The sequence below is a fragment of the Prionailurus viverrinus genome, chromosome A2, assembly GCF_022837055.1.
Source record: "Prionailurus viverrinus isolate Anna chromosome A2, UM_Priviv_1.0, whole genome shotgun sequence".
Lineage (NCBI taxonomy): Eukaryota > Metazoa > Chordata > Mammalia > Carnivora > Felidae > Prionailurus > Prionailurus viverrinus.
The window spans coordinates 63,224,055-63,244,591 of record NC_062562.1 but is presented as its reverse complement, the minus strand read 5'-3'; the positions used below and the strand labels follow the sequence as shown (position 1 = coordinate 63,244,591).

At 42.8% G+C, this 20,537-nt stretch overlaps 1 protein-coding gene across 6 annotated transcripts in view; it reads right to left on the bottom strand.

Moving 5' to 3' along the window:
- ABCA13 (ATP binding cassette subfamily A member 13) overlaps positions 1-20,537 on the bottom strand; it is a 395,893-nt gene that overhangs the window by 70,784 nt on the left and 304,572 nt on the right. For all 6 annotated transcript variants that reach the window (XM_047839515.1, XM_047839521.1, XM_047839537.1 and 3 more), the window contains 2 exons: positions 18,090-18,282; positions 15,550-15,659 (listed from right to left, as the gene is read on the bottom strand). In XM_047839515.1, the coding sequence (XP_047695471.1) occupies positions 15,550-15,659; positions 18,090-18,282 (303 nt within the window). The remainder of the gene's footprint in view (positions 1-15,549; positions 15,660-18,089; positions 18,283-20,537) is intronic.

The following is a 20,537-nucleotide window of genomic DNA, read 5'->3' as shown; positions in this document are numbered from 1 at the left end:
CGAAAATAAGTACTGGGACATCCTGTGGTAGGCAAGCACGGTCCAGACACGGAGCTGTGCTCCATCTAAGTGTATAGGTGAGAGGCAGGGGAGAGACAGCCGGGGTGTTGCAGACCCCACCGGGCCACAACGTTCTTCTTGTTTCCCGGACACCACAAGGCCAAAACTTCAATGTGGCAGGAAGAATAGGTCTCCTGGGGTGCCCGGGTGCCTCTGTCGGTTGAGCATCTGACTCTCGATCTCCACTCAGGTCATGATCTCACAGTTCATGACTTTGAGCCCCGCGTGGGGCCCTGCACTGATGGGGCAGAGCCTGCTTAGGATTTTCTGCTTCTCTCTTCCCCCTTTCCTACTTGCACTCTCTCTCTCTCTCTCTCTCTCTCTCTCTCTCTCTCTGTCTCTCAAAATAAATAAACTTTAAACAAAATAATAGCTCTACTGAGCACTCACTATGGGCCAGACGTCGGTGATCTCATTCAACCCTCATCTACCTTACCTCGACAGACATTACTGTCTCATTTTAAAAATTAGCAAACTGATGTTTAACAAACATCAATGCTTTCCCGAGGTTGACACAGCCAGACGGCGGCAAAACCAAGACTTGAACTAAGAGAGTCTCACTGTCAAACTCAGACTGAAACGTAACACCATGCCACCCCTCTTTTGCCTGTGAATGACTCTCCAAGATGGAGATCACGGTTCACAAGTGCCATGTACATCAACAAGTGAAACAAATGTCTGTTTTACACAGTAAAGACACAAGGACAAGGCTTCGGACAATTAAAGCACTAAAGAAGAGGTTTGTTTTTTTTTGCCAAATCTCAAAAGTCACAATTTTATTTCACCTGCATGACTAGATAGTAAATTAATACAAAAGTCACATGACTTGAGTCCGTTCACATGGTTGTGTCCATACAGATTGCATGATTAATTCACCAGTGGGAAATATAATGGCTATTTTTATTTTTAAGCCAACAAAAATTCTCTTTTAATTGTCTTCCCCCCACCAGGTCATATATTTAATCGTGCTGCTTTGGTTAGAGTATTTCTTAAATTAGCACTATGTATGATATCTGAAATACAAGTGCAGAGAGCAAGCGTATCATTCGTGTGAGGAATGAAGTCTTTCAAACCAGCGTAAGAGATAAATACTGACTTCCAACTAAGTGAGAGCTCTTCAGCCACAGATACACCAGGAAAATGACCACACTCTCAAGCAATCTTCACATCCTCCTATCAAAGCCGTAGCTGAGCAAGGCTGATCATCAGCTCCGATGCCCAAACCTGGCATTTTTCTTTTACTTCTGTCCACAAATGTTACAAAGAAGGAGGAAGGGAACGAGGGTTGGGAATCAGAAGACTTAGGTGGCGCTAACTTCAAACTATATGACTAAGTTGAGTCGTTCACCTGTCTGGCCTCAGGTTCTTTACCTGTAAAATGAGGGGGATGAGTCATTTATTGAGGAACTACTGTGCACATCTGCAGGGAGCTCATGATCCAACAAACTTACCAATGAAAAATGAAACACAGCATGACAGGATACTTTAACGGTGACATGGTCAAGTGCCACTTAGGACAGAGCTGAGAATAACTCTATCTTCCCAATGGGTGGTCATAGACTTGTTTGTGCTTGACCGTGACAGACAGCTGGAGCTCCTCGGGTGAAAACAAGACGTGCGGAATGTAGAAACGGGGCCAAAGAAGGAACATACTGACTATCACGGGCATCAGAGACCATGCACGATGCTGGGGACGGCTTGGTTACTATGTGGGCAGGACAGTGGACGTTAAGGGTTCACAAGGGGGACATTTTGTGGAGAGCTAATGAGCTTAGACAATTTACTAATTCTGATTCTCTGATTTTAACACTAACAGCTCACATCTGAACTTTCATACAGCTTTTCATCCAGAAAACCTGTAAGTTTGAGATTGTTTTTGACAATCTTTGGACAAAGGAAATCCAGTATGTACGTTGGTGTTCCTACCACCCTGTACCCCCAGTAGCTTAATTTTATGAAGAAAACAGGGTTCTGGGGGTGCCTGGATGGCACGTCCGATTTTGGCTCAGGTCATGATCTCACCATTCGTGAGTTCAAGCCCTGCATCGGGCTCAGCACTGACGGTGTAGAGCCTGCTTGGTATTCTCTCCCCCTCTCTCTGCCCCTCCTGTGTGCTCATGCTCTCGCTCTCTCTCAAAATAAATAAATAAACTTTAAAAAATAGGGTTCTGTGTTAGAATAACCCAAGGAAAAACACCTTCTTAATTTACAATGATCTCAACTTGGCTTTCATACTTAAATGTCTAAGAAAGGAAGCAATTGCCCCCAATATTCCTCTTCTGTGAACATTATCCTTTAATTAACAAAATGCTTTGGGACATATCTCTTGCCAGGGGATTTTCAGAGCTTTTCTAATATCACTTTGTAATGAAACAAATAGCTAACCCAAGAGATTTAATTATACTGGCGCATGAGTATACGAATAGAGAAAGATGTGTGTTGGTGTAGGATGAAGGTCCAGTGAGAAATAATTAGCATAATTTATGCTACTACGTGTGAGAGGTCAGCAGTTCTTTACATACTGAGAGCATTTTCCATTAAAAAAAGTAACATTCTCAGCCCCAGTGGTGCATTAGCTCTGTTGTTCTTGGGTTAGAAAGATACCCCGAATGGCAAAGACCACATCTCCGGTGATATGTTAGCAGACGTGAAACAAACACGGACAGGTAACATGTGTGCCTAACTAAGCTTCTACACTCTGAAATTGAGAACATCTCTTCACATACTATATTCGGGGTATCCCCTGCCCCCAGGAAGCTCGAGGCAGAAGGCACTGAATATCTCCTGGAAACCATCAATTACAGAGATGATCCGGACTGCACCTGCTGAAGTCAATGCTGACGCTAAATATAGACACCATCCCTTGGTCTGTGCCCGCTGCCGTATCTCAGCCATACCACACAACAGACACCTCTTTCTTTTATCCAATAAGACTGCTGGACCCAGACACTCTGCTCCAAGAGAGGAGAATTCAAGTAAGACTATAATTATGTGACAGAGAGACGGCTCAGGACATAGGGACGTAGAAATCCAGTGGAATATACATCAGTCGTCAGTATGAAATGTGTGCAGCAGGACTGAACAACACTCCTGATATGATGTAAAAGTTGGAAACTCGGGTGAAATGAATGAACAGTTACACTATTATGGCTACTGTGTGTGTGTGTGTGTGTGTGTGTGTGTGTGTGTACAAGTGCAGAAGACAGCAAAAAGTCATAAGTGATAGAGGTGATAGATGAGACATGATAGATACATATAACACATACATGTATTATAGAGGGATAGTTATAGATTATTCATAGATATGCATACATCCATGATAAATAGATAGATGGATAGATAGGTAGATAGATAGATAGATAGATAGATAGATAATAGATAGATGATAGATGATAGATCGATCAATGAAAGGTAGATAGATGATAGATACATAGATGACAGATCGATGATAGATGATAGATATGCATATACACATGATGATAGATGATAGATAGATAGATAGATAGATAGATAGATAGATATGGTTAGATAGGATTTTTTTTCAAAACTGGGACTACAAGAACAAAAGTCACTTTCATGTAAGATTATAGAGGATTTCCCTTCATTGTTTTCCTAACTCTGTAGTAGTAGTTTAAATTGCCATTTAATTTTAAATGGGAGAGAAACAAATTTTCAAGTAATCCCTAGTTGGTGAGGTTATGATTTAAATTACTCTAATCGGTGATTCGTGTTAGTCTAGAGAAACACAGGGCTTTTCTAGGCAATAAACGAGTTCTGTGTCCTTTTTGTAATATTGGTATTGCAGTGGTTTAAATGAAGCAAAGTAATCTGTATGTAAGCTCCTAGATGCAATACCCAGAGTACTTAGGAATCTGATGGTATTATCGTCCCTAATAGTTATTGCTCACATGAATTCCACGATAAGATCACTTATTAAGACAGGAGGAAACCAAGGGTGGGCGGAGGGGAGAGAAAAGGTCTGGCCCAAGTGCCTGCATTCAAATGAAACAGGCTCCAAAAGTGTTGGTCTGAAATGTGAAGAGAAATGTCTGTGTCTTAAAAAGACTTTATCTTTTTTTTTAAGATTTTTTTAATGGTTATTTATTTCAGAGAGAGACAGAGAGCATGCATGCATGTGCGTGTACAAGCACGTGCTCAAGCAGGGGAGGGGCAGAGAGTGGGGAGACAGAGGATCTGTAGTGGGCTCTGTGCTGACAGCAGAGAGCCCAATGTAGGGCTCGAACCCACAAACCTTGAGATCATGACCTAAGCCAAAGTCAGACACTTTACCAACCGAGCCACCCAGGCACTCCTTAAGAGTTTTCCGATTATTAAAATAATATTATATTATTTAATTAATTACAATTATAAATAATATTATAAGTTATTATACATAATTTGATACTTTTAAATTTAATTTTTAATTTAATTATTAATATATTAATTAAATTATTTGTCAGTTAATTAATTAAATTATTATTAATTATTTTAAATAATTGCCTGGCAATTTAACATATGATCATAATTCAGGATTTGGAAAAGAAGGGAAGGAATAAGGAACAAAAGAAGATTATCGATAATCCCTACTGAGATACAGCTACTGTTGACCTGTCCACGTCTCTTCCAGCTCGTTCACAGGTGCCGCCATCTGTTATTTCTGTGTACGCTCTTGTGTTGTTGATGCTATTATATATTTTACATTTCTTTCACCAGCAGATAACGAGGGTAAAGAGGGAAGATTTCTTCATTCAAATACATTCCTGTCATTCGCTTTCCAGTCTTCCAACAGAGTGTTTTACACATTTGCCTGTTTAGTGTTTCACACACAGAGGTTCTTGACCGTGATAACTTCACGCAGGAGAGGATATTCTATTAACACATAGTATTTTTGTCCTGAATATGCCTTTTCTGTAAACGGTATTTATGTGTTTGTTTTGTTTTCATTTGCCTAAGTGCCAGTCTTTTATCTTTAATTTTCCCTGTAATTCTGCATTGTATGTCATACAAAAAGCATATTTCTTTAAAAGCCAGTTGATAGTTGATCTTTAAAGGGAAGAGAAAGCCAACAGCATTTATGGCACACATATGTGTTTGCTCTGGTATCTGTCAACTTGCCTTTTAAAAAAATATCTCTTGCTGCTCCCTTTTATCTTATTTTATGCTCATCTCTACAGATCATAACTGAGGGGAAGGACAAAGCACGAGATTGCAAATTTTATGTATTACGAATTTTATATGAATTTAGTATTCAAACATAATTTCCCCATGGAATAATGAATGTTTATACTTCTTTGCATTAATTCTAGTTTTCCACGAGAAACATTAAGTAATGGCCTCAGGGAAATCAGGTAACATTATTACCAAGTTATAAGTGTCTTGAAATATGTGGGGTTGTGAAGTTTCTGAATAGAAAGTTAGAAATTAACTACCGTTGCCAGAAAAACTATCCACATGGATGAATCAAGGGCTACACGTCAAGTTTCCTGACCATTCTGTGTGGGCAGTTTGTTTACTCTCTAAAGTGTAAATAAACGTGTCTTGCGTTTTACAAAAAAATTGCATATATAATTATATATATGCTATATATTACATTATATAATTATATTATTATATATCATTGTTATTACATATATTACATTATATATTATGCTATATTATATTGTTTGTAATATTGTGAATATGTTATTAATATATATTACATATGAATAGTAATTATATTAATCACACCAATATATATTAATATTATATTACTATATAATATATATTATTAATTTTAAATTAATAATTATATTAATCAATGTATGATATATAATAAATACATATTATATATTAATGTTTTAATATCTACTGTTTTTAATATGTTATATGTTGTAATATGTAACATTAGATATTATATTAATTAATCAATATATAATATATAGTAAATATATTATATATATTAATGTTCTAACATATACTGTTTTTAATATATGTTATGTTATAATATATAACATTAGATATATTAATTAATCAATATATAATATATAGTAAATATATTGTATATATTAATGTTTTAATATATACTGTGTTTATGTTATATGTTATTATATTATATATTATATATAATATAATATTATATATTATATTATATTATATTATAATAATATATTATATTATTATATTATATATGGTTTGGTTTCTTCTTCGCCATGTAAATATTTATCAGTGGACAATCACAGATCAGGGGGACCAGCACCCACCCAGGCTTCACAGTGCTGCGCGCAATTTTACGCTTACAAACTCCCCTGACACACAGACTACGTGGGGCCGGCAACCCCAGGGCTAACCAGACCACTCCTGGACCTCACAGAGACCATCCCTCCCTCACACCCGGGGCCGAGGGGTGACCGGGACTTCGTTCTGAGACTGCATAACTTCCTCCCCCCCAACCCCCGCCGGAGGTGTCCGAAGTCACACGTGCTTCCAGAAGGCCCCGGCTGGCCCCAGCCAGCACCGGCCGGCTCTGAGGCAGTGCCTTCGTCCTACTGCCCCTCCAGGTATACAGTCATCGGTTGAATCCCAACATCAGGCCGTTTGGTAACTTCTATGTTGCAAACCTGGATTCAGATCAGCTTGCCAGAAGTCTGACATCTGGCACGTTACCTAAATCTCTGGGCTTCAGGTTCCTTACGAGTTTCATCAGGATAAGGTCCTCTCCCCAAGGCTGTTACAACTATCCGGTGAGAGCAGACATGCCAAGCCCCTGACACAGTGTAATGCTTGGGGAATACTGGAGTCACAACACGTTAGAACTACTGCTCATGGCATGTATTTTGCCTAGAGGCTGCAAACGGTCCAACTACACATCTGATGGTGTCGGGAGTGAGGCAGTATGGAAGCACGGGGACTGCGGCAAACTGGGAAGTCTATGTTCTGACCAAGCGCGGTCCAATTCCCAAACGTATGAGCTGCGCTGGCCAAATGAGAAGACACATGGCTGTTGCCCTGCAGTCTTTCAACTCCGTGGCCACCGGCATTGTACCGGGAGCTCATGGTACTTGAAAGCAAACCACGAAGTACATTCTGTAGACATATTCTCAAGTTTGTGGACACGCCTTCAATAAACATTAATAAATTAAACAAGAAAAGGGCACTGTTTCTGATCATAGAACCTTAAAAGAGAGACAAAATGGACCTTAAAGTAATGAATGACTGAATCAGTGTGTTCCAATTAGGTAGCAATAACTTATTGGCTTCATGGGCAGAAAGATGCATACCAGCCCTCTAAGCAGTTAAAAATTCCATTGTGTTCTAATTACCCATTTAATTCCTTGAATACCAATGTGCAATTAACATTACAAATAATCAAGGTTAAAAATATAATTAATGCAAGTGTGATTTAGTTATAATTAAACTAATTACACAGATACATAGCATAATAAGGGACTTGCAGACCATTAAGGGGATGTAAATGTATTCTTTCTTTCAAGAATAGCTATTTGAATTTCATTTTCCAATTAGTTTACAAATGATGGGATGGGATTATGAAGGAGATAGTCAGGCTTCCAGGGATGAGAAAAATAGACCATATACTTTTTGTTTCCTTTGAAATTCTGATTCGTTTGCCCGTATGCACTGGTAAATAGAGAAGTTGGAAAACACACACACATACCACCTAAGCAACAAAAACACACCTCCTTTTTTCTATGATTGCAGGGAAAAATCAACAGCACAGTAACTGAGAGAGTTTCCTTTATACACATCAAATCCTTTCAAAATCGTAACCAGGACTCATACATGCCTCAAACCTTTGCTGAACTCATCAGTTCTATTTCCTGCTGTTGGCCATAATAGTTCCACACTGACATTTTATCATTTGACACAGACCAATATATAATTGTATTCTCTGTCTGCAGATGTGGCAATTATAACAGTTAAGAGTCAGTGCCAACAGCATGATGGGTAAGCACATAGCAGGTGGAGTGAGACATGTTTTCAAGTGTCCAGCTTTCTTCATGTAAGTTAGGAAAGCAAATATTTCTTTTGGGGGGAGGAGGGACAAAGGGATGGAGGGGGGAGGGAGGGAGAGGGAGGGAGAGAGAGAGAGAGAGAGAGAGAGAGAGAGAGAATCTTAAGCAGGCTCCATGCTCAGCACAGAGCCCAACGTGGGGCTCGATCTCACAACCCTGGGATCGTGACCAGAGCTGAAATCAAGAGTTGGAAACTTAACCAACTGAAACACCCAGGCGCCCCAGAAGGCAACTTATTTCTTACATGAGAAGTCCATGCCTGTTAACTGAACAAGGTGGTTTTTATGGGAGATCTCAGTGCATCTTTATTCAAGCCCGTGAGTTATCATTCCCAGCACACAGGTGAGGAAAACAGACCAGCGGGAAACGGGAGATGGAGGAAACCAGAGATCGTGAGAAGGAAAGGGGTAAAACTAGGCACAAAGAAAAGTCTGTGAAGAATCCTACATCCGTCAGAATGAAACCAGAATGACATTACCAACCACAAACAACCCTGATTTTCCACCTCTGGGGATGACTGGAAAGCAACAGACTATCTGGAAAAGTGGGTAAATAAAAAGGGGAAAAAACACAAGCATTCTTCTGCCATTTTTTTATATGAACGATACTTCCGGGTAATCACACAAAACGTGGTGAAAACAACTCCGTGTAAAATTATCCCAGCGAGTAAATGGAAACAAAGATAAGAGCTGGAATATCACTATTTGGTAGTCCCCAAGGAACGAATGCCACCAACCTAGACACGAGGCATCAAAACTGCTGATATCGACATGCTGAGCATCTGAAACTAACACAACACTATTTGTCAATTATACTTCAATAATCAGTAAATAAGTACAGAGTGAGGACCGGACATGATGTGCCACTGATGAAAGTAACACTACCTCCTATAGACTCATGCCCAAGTCACCTACTGCCACTACATGATAAAGTAGTCAGAATTTTTTAATTTGAACCTGAGCCTGATTCAGCCTCTGGATCCAGCTGCACCTTGCAAGAAACAGGACAGAGAAGCATGAGAAACTTGACCATCTGTATGCAGCCAGCTCTCCCTCCAAGCCCAACAGCGCACGACCAACACGCAGATTGTAAAGAAAAGAAAAAAATGGAGATAGACCAGTAGCCTGAGAGATGTAAACGCCCTATCAAGAGTTTACAAATAAGCAAGATTAACCTGTGGTGTCTAGGGATAACCTTGGGTGATAAAGCCAGCCGCACAGAATCTTCTAGAAAGAAGAGGTAGTAATTAGACCAGGCACACAGAGGGGCTTCTGGGTTAACAGTCAAAATTCTACTAATTTGACCCGAGTCTTGTTTGCAAAAGTGTTGATTTTATAATAATACACTAAGCTACATTAAAAAAAAAATCAGGGGTGCCTGGGTGGCTCAGTCGGTTGAGCGTCCCTTGCTTTTGGTGAAGGTCCTGATCCCCAGATCGTGAGATTGAGCCCAGCTTTGGACGCCACAGAGAGAGTGGAGCCTGCTTAAAATTCCTTCTCTCTCCCTCTGTTCCTCTTCCCCCTCACGCTCTCTTTCTCTCTCTCTCAAATTAAAAAAAAAAAAAATCAGGCGAGGAGACACTCTTGAACAGGAGAAGGAATTAAGGGGTACTGGTCTTGTTCTCGTTCTTGAGCAAGGTACAGATTATAAAAGTGTATTCCCTTTGTAAAAATTCATTGAGATCTTCTTTTCTAGTTGTAACTTATACTTCAATAAAAAGTTTCTTAAAAGGGAATTTTTAAAAAATATTAAACCAAGAGGGGTGCCTGGCTATCTCAGTTGGTTAACCAGCCAACTCTTGACTTCAGCTCAGGTCATGATCTCACGGTTTGTGAGTTCTAACCCCACGTCGGGCTCTGGGCTGACAGCTCAGAGCCTGGAACCTGCTTCAGATTCTGTCTCTCCCCTGCTCATGCTCTCTCTCTCTCTGTCTCTCAATAATAAATAAATGTTAAAAAATTTTTTAAAAAAATTAAAAAAGATAAAAAGCTTCTGCACAGCAAACAAAACAAATCAACAAAATTAAAAGGCAACTACAGAATGGGAGAAGATATTTGCAAATGACATGGCTGATAAGCTATGGTGAGAATCTAAAATCTACAAAGAACTTATCAAACTCAACACCCAAAAATAAATAATCCAGTTAAGAAATGGGCAGAAGACATGAATAGACGTTTTTCCAAAGAAGACATCCAGATGGCCAACAGACACACGAAACAATGCTCAACATCACTCATCATCAGGGAAATACAAATGTGTAACAGTTTTCAAAACACTAACTCAAAATTATGTATGTTATTTAAAGGGCAGTGACAGCAATAATACCATTATTACATTTTTAGGATCGAGGAAGACCACAGACTTATTGATTTGATAACGTTAATAGAGAAAGAAGACTTTAAAAATCATTCAAATTAAAAAGTTAGAATGAGAAGGTAGGAGTTAAAATTTTCAATTAGGTAAATAGGTTTTGAAGAAAATAGAAGTTGTCAAAATTACAACAAAAATTAAGACTAGGAATAATTTAACAGGAAGGATTGAAATGAAAGTTTTCAACAGCAAACTAGCTTTCCTTATGAATTGTAAATTTTAAAATCTATATAAAATTTAGCAAATAAAAGAGATTTACATCCACAACAAAATTAAGTTTACTACAGAATGGTAAGGCCAGGTCAGTAATCAAGAATCTTTCATTTATGACATAAACGTGCCAAAAGAAAAAGAACTACAAAACGTGTTCATCTGCGTGAATGCAAAATAATAAATTTAAGATTTTCCTTACAGGACCTTAAACAAAATTGCAAAATAATACTCACAAAGTAAAAAATAACATCTAGAGAATTTTCAAACTGTCACAGGTGGTAACACAGAAATACAAGAACTTCAGTGAGCACCACCATTTCATATCATTTTGACAGTTCTTGGACAGTTCAACTTTGGCAGAAGAGAAGACACGGTATAAAAAGTTCAGTTCTTTCGGGGCGGCTGGGGGGCTCAATCAGTGAAAGCGTCTGACTTCGGCTCAGGTCATGTTCTCATGGCTCATGCGTTCGAGCCCCATGTCAGGCTCTGTGCTGACAGCTCGGAGCCTGGAGCCTGCTTCAGATTCTCCCTCTCTCTCTGCCCCTCCCCTGCTCGTGCTCTCTCTCACTCCCAAAAATAAATAAAACGTTTAAAACAATTTAAAAAAAAAAGTTCAGTTCTTTCCAAATTAATCTGTAAATGCAACATAAAATCAGTTAAAATCCCAGTGGAAGTTGTGGACACAATGCCTTACACTTCTTTCCTCCACCCAAAAAATGATGACTGGATTTTACTTGGTTCATTCATTGCTATGTAATCAGTGTCTTGAAAAGAAAAACCCACGCAAACGTCTCTGCTCACCAGAGACAAGAGAATGCTAAAACAGATCTCAAGCCATTGCCTGCTGGGTTCCAGAACAGAGTTTCAAGCCACTGCCTGCTGGGTTCCGGATCTGAGTTACATAAAGCAGCTGGGAGTCTGACCCCTGCAAGGTAACGGGGACCAAAAGCGCTCCTGTGTGATGACGGGGGACCAGAACCACATCCAGTAAGATACCTGGGTCTACAGCACAGCCCCACCACTCCTGAGGAGGCTGAGAGAAGCAGCCTGGAGTTTAGAGTACCAGAAGGCCCCCCCCACCCTCCAGCAGGCCCAGACCAAGCAGTGCAGCGACCAGAAATGCATATTCCCCCATCGTTGCAGGATGGGACCCCAAAGCTGTCAACGTAGGGCCTGGCTCTGCACTGGAGACCCAGAGAATCAGGAGTGGAAGGTAGCACGGAATGGACAGACACAAGCTGACACACAGGAAAGGAGAGAGCAAAAGCAAACACATAAACTCACTTCTGAGGTCAGCGAGCAAAGCCCGAAGTTGTGAGAAAAACCTAACAAGAAGAAAATCGAAAAAACAAAGCAATTAAAGAGATTAAATACTTCCTGATGGAGACACATTCATCTGGGGAATAGATCTAAAAAAGATGTGCAAGGACTCTATAAATTGCAAAATATAATTAAATATTTCTAAACGAACTGAATAAATGCCTACAGATACCATCGTCACGGAAAAGGCAGAGAAAATTTCAGCAAGAGCTCAATTTCCCCAAATTTTCGTATAAATGTGATGCGATCTCAATTAAAATGTCAATATTGGGACATTTTTATAGAGGGTGGTAAGACGATCCTGAAAAATAATATGTAATAAAGGTCCCAAAAGAGTTACAACAATTCTGAAAGTCAAGAACTCGGAAGAGACAGGCAGAGCAGCTGAGCACCAGATGTGTTTCCAACTGATGGGACAAAAAGACACCTCACTGAGAAAATGGCATTAAGCCAACTGCAATTCAGGATAAAAAAAAAAAATCAAATTACAGTAAAATCTTGGATTGTGCATGACCTGTTCTGCGAGTGTTCCGCAAGACAAGCTAACATTTCTAACAAATTTTAAGTGGCTACACGAGCGATGTCTTGCAATACGAGTCGTACGTGACACCAAACGTCACATGATCACATGTGAGCCAAGGACTCTTGAAATATGCTTTGATATACAAGTGCTTTGGATTACAAGCACGTTCCGGGAACAAATTATGCTCACAAACCAAGGTTTTATTGTGTATTTCTACCATACAGTGGATCTAAATATAAGCTCCATATAAATTAAAGACACGAGGGGTGCCTGGGTGGCTCAGTCAGTTAAGCGGCCGACTTCGGCTCAGGTCATGATCTCGCAGTCCGTGAGTTTGAGCCCCGCGTCAGGCTCTGTGCTGACAGCTCAGAGCCTGGAGCCTGTTTCAGATTCTGTGTCTCCCTCTCTCTGAACTCCCCCGTTCATGCTCTGTCTCTCTCTGTCTCAAAAATAAATAGACGTTAAAAAAAAATTTTTTTTTAAATTAAATTAAAGACATGAGGGGCACCTGGGTGGCTCAGTCAGTTAAGCATCTGACTTCAGCTCCAGCCAGTATCTCACAGTCCATGAGTTCGGGCCCTGCATTGGGCCCTGTGCTGACAGCTCTGAGCCTGGAGCCTGCTTCAACTTCTGTGTCTCCCTTTCTCTTCACCCCTCCCCCGCTCGCACTCGGTTTATATCTCAAAAATAAATAAACACACCAAAAAATCTAAGACGTGAATGTTAAGCTTTATGACCTCAGAATGAGTCAATCTCTTAAGATTCAAAGAACAAGAAATAACAAAGGAAAAAAATTGAAAATTGGCTCCATCATCACTGCAAATTTCTACACAAAGAAACTTTTAAAACAAAGTTAAAATACAAGGTATTTATTCAAACACATAAAACAGGCAAAAGATTAGTTCCCAGTTGAATGTATGGAAAACCTTTACATTGACAAGTAACAAAAAGACAGACAACCTTAAAGAGAAAAGGACAAAGGCCTTGACAGGCAATTGGCAGAAAGGAAACCCACCTTACAAATAAACGTGGGAAAAGCATTCAAGTTCATGAATAATGGAAAAAGTGCAAATTAACAATGAGATTTCGTGTCCACCAGGTTTTCAAAAAAATTAAAACAATAACAATTATTGAGTGGGATTAAGAAATGCTCCTGGAATAATATAAATGAAGTATACCAAATGATCTTTATATTCTTGTCTGATTTTAAGATCTGCATCCCTTGGGGCACCTGGGTGGCTCGACCAGTTAAACATCTGAGTCTTGATTTCAGCTCAGGCATGATCTCATAGTTCATGGGTTCGAGCCCCACCTCGGGCTCCGGGCTAACAGCCTACTTGGATTTCTCTCTCTTTCTCTCTCTCTGCCCCTCCCTCACTCACATGTGCCCTCTCTCTGTCTCTCTCAAAATAAATAAACTTAAAAAAAAAATAAAAAGGTAAAATAAATAAAATATGCATCACTTCACACAAATACCACATTTAACCACGCACACTTCACACGCAGGTAACAGATAAAATGAACACATAGTTCATCTGTATAGAACACACAGATATGAATGTATGTTTAAATCATACTAGTAGGAGACAGTAACATTGCATTTTAGGAGTACAAGATCTTTTGCTTTCCGGGTGCCTGGCACATCATACAATGACAATATGTATTTATCAATGCAAAGAATTAGCTAATAAATGGGTGATTTCATATTTTCAAACAATTTTCTTCAATAGTCTATTTGAACCTATACATAAAAACCTCACGGGGCACCTGGGTGGCTCAGTCGGCTAAGCATCCGACTTGGGCTCAGGTCGTGATCTCGTGGACCGTGGGTTTGAGTCTCTGCGTCTGAGAGCTAGGAGCCTGGAGCTGCTTCACATTCTGTGTCTCCCTCTCTCTCTGCCCACCCCCCACCCCCGCGCGCTCTGTCTCGTTCTCAAAAATAAACATTTAAAAAAATAACTAAAAAAAAAATTAAAAACCTAGAGCACATTGTTTCCAAGTGGGCTTAGGAGTGACTGTTACCCCCAAGCAGACAGACTGAAATCAACTATTTATATAAGGACCTTCCGAGGAGGTACAGCAAGGCACATGGTTGTCCTTACAAGTTGAGCCACAGACGTCTGAAATCTATTTTCAAAGCTACCAGGGTGCAATGAATTTGCTGCCGTAGAAACAGCTGTACGATTGCAGGTGGGAGAGGAGTGCGGAGGCGGGGGGGGGGGGGGGGGGGGCAGGGCTTCTCCGGGATGGACTCAGCAGAGGAAAAGCCAAGTAGCCAATCCAGCCTCTGGAGAGGTTAACAACAAGGCACCTCTACTTTTTAGGAGAGAAAAAACCCAGAAACAGTCCTGATCGAGCAGGGACGGGGAAGACAGAGGCCCTGCCGACTGGATGGCCACGTCTCTAAAGGCGCCCACATGCCCACAGATGTTCCCAGGTAGGCACCACAGCTTGGAAGGAACCAGAGGACGGGGTGATGCACACCCTAAAAGGCCGTGTTAGGAATGGCACGCGGGGATAATGCTCTGTGTTGAGGGTTGTCCACAGGGCCCGGATGGGACCAGCCGGCCTTGGGCAGGCTCCAGCGGGGAGAACACCCAGCATCCTCCGTGGTATGGGCAGCAAGGGGCATGGAGGTTTTCCCTGATCCCCCGGATGCCACCATCTGGATTCATATGTTCGCTCTCCCCCACCCGAAGCCATCAGGTCATCCACTGGAAAGAGGGGGTCTGGGTGGCCCAAGATGGAAACCACGAAGTCCCCTCTGGCCACCTCTGCACGGGGGGGGGGGGGGGGGGGGGGCGTCTGAAGCTGGATCTGCTGGTAAAGCAATTAGAGCCAGCGCCCCCCTTGTGTCCTGCCCACTCAGCAGCCAGCGGCCCAACACCTCCACCCCATCGGGCACCACGGCAGAGGTCAGCCTTAGCTGCTTTGGCCAACGCGCCCTTGACCCTCTGGCCGCTCTTCCCTTTCGCCGGGAGGGGCACGTGGAGCTTGGTTCCAGGGCCCCTCATTCTGTGCACACCCAGTAAGAAAGACCACGTCTGGATTTACCCTGTGGGAGTCCTGGCGACCATGTGTCCTGAGGTCGGAGGGGTGTCTCCATTCAGCATCTTGAACGTGGTGCTCTTCCCGGCCCCGTTCACCCCCAGGAGCCCAAAGCACTGTCAGGAGGGAACGAGAAAGGGAAAAAACTTCTGAATTACAGCAGACAGCCTTGACTTTCACGACTTCAACCCGGCTCGGAGCTGGCGTTTCTGCGCCTCGATACCTGCAGACCCTGGAGGTTACCCGGTTGTATCAAGCACTCTGCAGATGGCAACGCACTCTGGAAATTCTACTGGCAGCCAAGCAGCGTAACCATTTCAACAACCACTGGGGACCAGTAAATGCGTGTAAGCAACACCCCGGAAGACAGAGTAAAGGCAGCTACCTGGGACTGTGCGGAGACCTCCCGTCCCCTCAAGGTCCTAACTGTGTCCGTCTGGGGAGGACCACGGTTTTTGGAAGCCACGTCGTTATAATCATTACGCCCTTGACTCCACCGCACAAAGTACTCCCCCCTCCCCCACCTCTTCTCCCCACCCCCAATTCAGATCTAGGCTGATCCTGACATTAGTTAAGACAGACGTTAGTTCTGAACTCTGACACTCAGCACCAAGTCAACGTCTTTCGTGGTTTGGGGGTTCACTGTTGTCCTGTATTCCCTGGGAAAAAAGGCCCTTTTGCTGTCTTCTCCAGACCTGGTCTTGACCTCGTATAGCAGCATGTTCTCAGCTGGAGGTTCTAGGATACAGACGGTCTGTGTGGCTCTTACAGTGTCCCCCCCAAGACCTCTCTTGCTTATGGCAAAAGCTGGCTCTCTGTCTACTAACCCCGGCTGACCTGGCTCCTTGAATCTTGGCAAAGTGCCCGTCCTGGGCTTCCTGGCACTGTGCCCTACCTAAGCACAGGACCCTACTTGGGGACTCCGGACGACAGCTGCTCATCTGAACTGCCACCTGCTTTAATATCCATGCCTTCCCATCCCACTGGGTCTCCCGCACCATCTGACACGGGGTCCAGCTGCCATTTCTGGACCTGCAGCTCCAAGGCAGTGCCACTCAGGTGCTGTCACCCTCGTCCTGCCAGGAGCCGCACGGCCGCTGCTACATAACACGCTGTGTTCACGGCCCTCCGTTTCCTACCCGGTTATGAATTCCTAGAGGGACAGGGACATATCTCAGTCATCTCCGCCTCGTCTACCGGCTCTCACAAAGCACTTTACGTCATAGCATTTAAACCCGCCACGTTCATAAAAAGTCCATCAAGCAAGTTCATCAAACAGGGGTGCCTGGGTGGCTCAGTCGGTTAAGAGTCTGACTTCAGCTCAGGTCATAATCTCACGGATCGTGGGTTCGAGCCCCGCGTCGGGCTCTGTGCTGACAGCTCAGAGCCTGGAGCCGGCTTCCGATTCTGTGTCTCCCTCTCTCTCTGCCCCTCCCCTGCTCATGCTCTGTCTCTGTCTCTGTCTCTGTCTCTCTCTCTCTCTCTCTCTCCGTCAAAAATAAACATTAAAAGGGAAAAAAAAAGCTGAGCAATCAGAACGCAATATACGTGGCATCTGGGATCATCTCAGAGCATCTCCCTTACAAAGCGTTCCAAGTTTTTCTAGTACCCTTCGGCTTAAAACTACCATGGACAGGTAGCGGCCACACTGAAGTGGATTTTTGAAGCAAAGTTAAAAAAAATAGTTCGATACGACACCACAGGTTGCATAGTGAGTCTCTGAGTTCCGTGGCAAATAGCAACCATGAAAACACTCCTTCCTTAGCGTGCTGTCCTCTGCAGCCACAAACCACAGTGCAGCTCGTGAGGCCGTTCCTAGATCGGTTTACATCGGTCCCCGGGCTTCCCTTCACCTCGGAATGCCGCTCTCTGCTCACAGCACAGCCTCACTGTCGCTCAGGGAACTGTGTAACCTACTTGGAATGCCTCAGGAGCTTGTAACAATATGAGTGCAAGGAACCTCATGTTTTTAACAGTTAATTAAAGGTAATCATCTTCAGACTTGGTTTCTTTTTATGCAGTTAAGCACAGATCAGGAACAATTTGCATGGCTTCTATCTGTTCTGATTAAACATTCCTGCTAGAATTTATGCCATCCCATGAAAAGCAATTCTGAGCTATCGCTTTGGTGTGACTGTTCTTTTGCCTTTCCGGAAGAGCATTTTGCTAGGTGGGCTTAATTGGCCATTTAAAAAGTACTGACATCCCAGGAAGAGTTAGAACAGGTCCCCTTAATGAGTTGGGTTGAGAAAATATTGGCACTCCATAAAATGTCATCCTGCAGCCCAAATAGCGATTAAAACTCAACCACGTGAAATTTTTAAAATTATGAAACCGAATAAATGCCATCGGCAACAAAGTTTCCCCAGGGAAAGAGCCAATAGACTCTCCACTTAGATTCTGTGTCTACTGAGTTTTGTAGAAATTCCAGAAATGCGAAGACTTTCAGCTCTGACCTCAGCTATTCTGAGCACAACACAGCAGAATCCACAGTTTGGAGATACACGGGTTTGTAACAGAAAGGGGTACGATTAGATGGCACCTACCTCTCCTCTTCGTATGCCCACGCTGATATCTTGCACAGCGGTGGTCTTCTTGAAGAAGCCTCCATAGCTTTTACTAAGGTTGCATAACACGAGAAGGTCTTCTCTGGTCCTTCCTTTCAACACTCGTATCTGCTCTCGTTCCACATCTACATCCTTGGAAAACGTGACCGTGCCTTGGATGGCAGTGTGACCTCTGGGAACATAAAGTGAAGAGCTCATTCATGTGTGGGAACAGGAACTCGAAGAGTCCAAGAGAGGGAGGGCGAGGAAGGTCAGACACCTGTCAACACAGAAGATGCGGTCTTGGGAGGCACTTGGGTGGCTTAGAGGGTGAAACATCTGACTTTGGCTCAGGTTGTGATCTTACAGTTGATGGGTTCAAGCCCCGCATCGGGCTCTGGGCTGACAGCTCAGAGCCTGGAGCCTACTTTGGATTCCGTGTCTCCCTCTCTCTCTGCCCCTCCCCTGCTCATGCTCTGTCTCTGTCTCTCAATAATAAATAAACGTTAAAAAAACTTTTTTTTTAATTTTTTTAATGTTTATTTATTTTTGAGACAGAGAGAGACACAGCATGAGCAGGGAAGGGGCAGAGAGAGAGGGAGACACAGAATCTGAAACAGGCTCCAGGCTCTGAGCTGTCAGCACAGAGCCCGATGTGGGGCTTGAACTCACGAACTGTGAGATCATGACCTGAGCCGAAGTCGGACGCTTAACCGACTGAGCCACCCAGGCGCCCCGAAAAAAACTTTTTTAATAAAAAAAAAAAAAAAGAAGATGCGGCCCTGAGACAGCACTATCAGCTTTGAGCACACGCCCCATTTCTGCCATCGGGTTTAATGACAACGAACAAGAGTCCACGTTTATCTCCTAACGCGAAGGAAACGCATGGTGTTCCGAAAAGACAGCAAAGTGGATGTTTGCCCAACTAGGGCTGGTTTTCAATTTTACAGCTAAGAAAGTTATGCCAGACTTTCGTGCGAGGGGGAGGAAGAATTTATCACAAGACTGTCACAAGGAGTCATCTAAGTACTGTCGGCAAATAGGTCACTTAAATAAAGTCGGCGTTTCCAGAAGAGCCCAAAAGCTACAGTTACATGGTTCAGGCTGGATGGTGTAAGTGGACTGTCACACAAGGGATTTAGTGAGTGTCGGATGAACACGAATTTAATTTTCAACTCTAATTTCTTTGTTTCAGATCGGAGCTGCTCGGTTTTCAATCTTTCTTATGATTCTCCACCTGGCACATTTTAACTCTAAAGTAAACTTCAGCTTCCCCTGTACACCGTAACATGCCAACGTGTTTTGATCGTTAAATGGGTTAAATGGGTTCTGGTACGTTAAAGGAGTTCAGGTGGGAGAAGGGCACACAGGGTCTCTGTACTAATTCTGCAGTTTCCTGGGAGTCCTAACCCATTTTAAGATAAAAAGGCATATAACATAAAATGCCCACCGCCAGGTTCCAGTGCCCCTGTATTATTATTTTTTAAGCTTATTTACTTATTTGGAAAGGAGGGTGAGTGAGAGTGGGCTGGGACAGAGAGATAGAGGGAGAGGGACAATCCCACACAGGCTCCACCTGTCAGCACACGGCCCCATGTGGGGCTCGAGCCCATGAACCATGAGATCATGACCTGAGCTGAACTCAAGGGCTGGACGCTTAACTGACTGAGCCACCCAGGCCCCTGCTCTCTATTACTTTTTCTGTGCCTGACATCACCATTGAACAAAGATAGAATTTATTCAACACACAACCTCGATGATGAGAGAACACAGGTAGCTACTTGGAAGTATGTGTTATAGGACGCCATCCACAGAACATGCAAAAGCACGAGAAACAAATCAAAAACAAAAACAATGGAAAGTTACAGAAATCACTACTCCAAGATCATCGTATCAGCGCAGGAATGCTTCTGGAATGCTTGTCTTCCGTATTGTGAACAAGGATTACATGGTAGAGTTGAAATACATAAGCTCGTGTGTGAAATTAATGTATTTTAATTAGCAAAACGTAATGGCTTTTTATTTGTTTGGGGAGAGAGAATGCAAGGTAGTGGGGGTGGGGGGGAGATGGGGCAGAGAAAAGAGAATCCCAGGGAGGCTCTGCAGTGTCAGCTTGGAGCCTGATGCGGGGCTCGAACTCATGAACTGTGATACCATGACCTGAGCCAAAATCAAGAGTCAGACACTCAGCCAACTGAGCCACCCAGATGCCACAGAACATAATGGTTTCTAATGTGTTAAAACAAAACAAAACAAAACAAGAAGGCCGTTTACGTACAGAGTGGCTAATGACTTTGGAGAGGCTGATGTGCTCTGTGGGGTGAAGGGAACAATGGTGTGTTCAACGTGTGAAAGTTCACCCCATGTCACACTTTTCTGTTGGGGGGTCACTTCCCCCTTTGCTGGCTGCAGGTGTGACTTTGGACCCCCCCAGTGCACCTGGCCCTT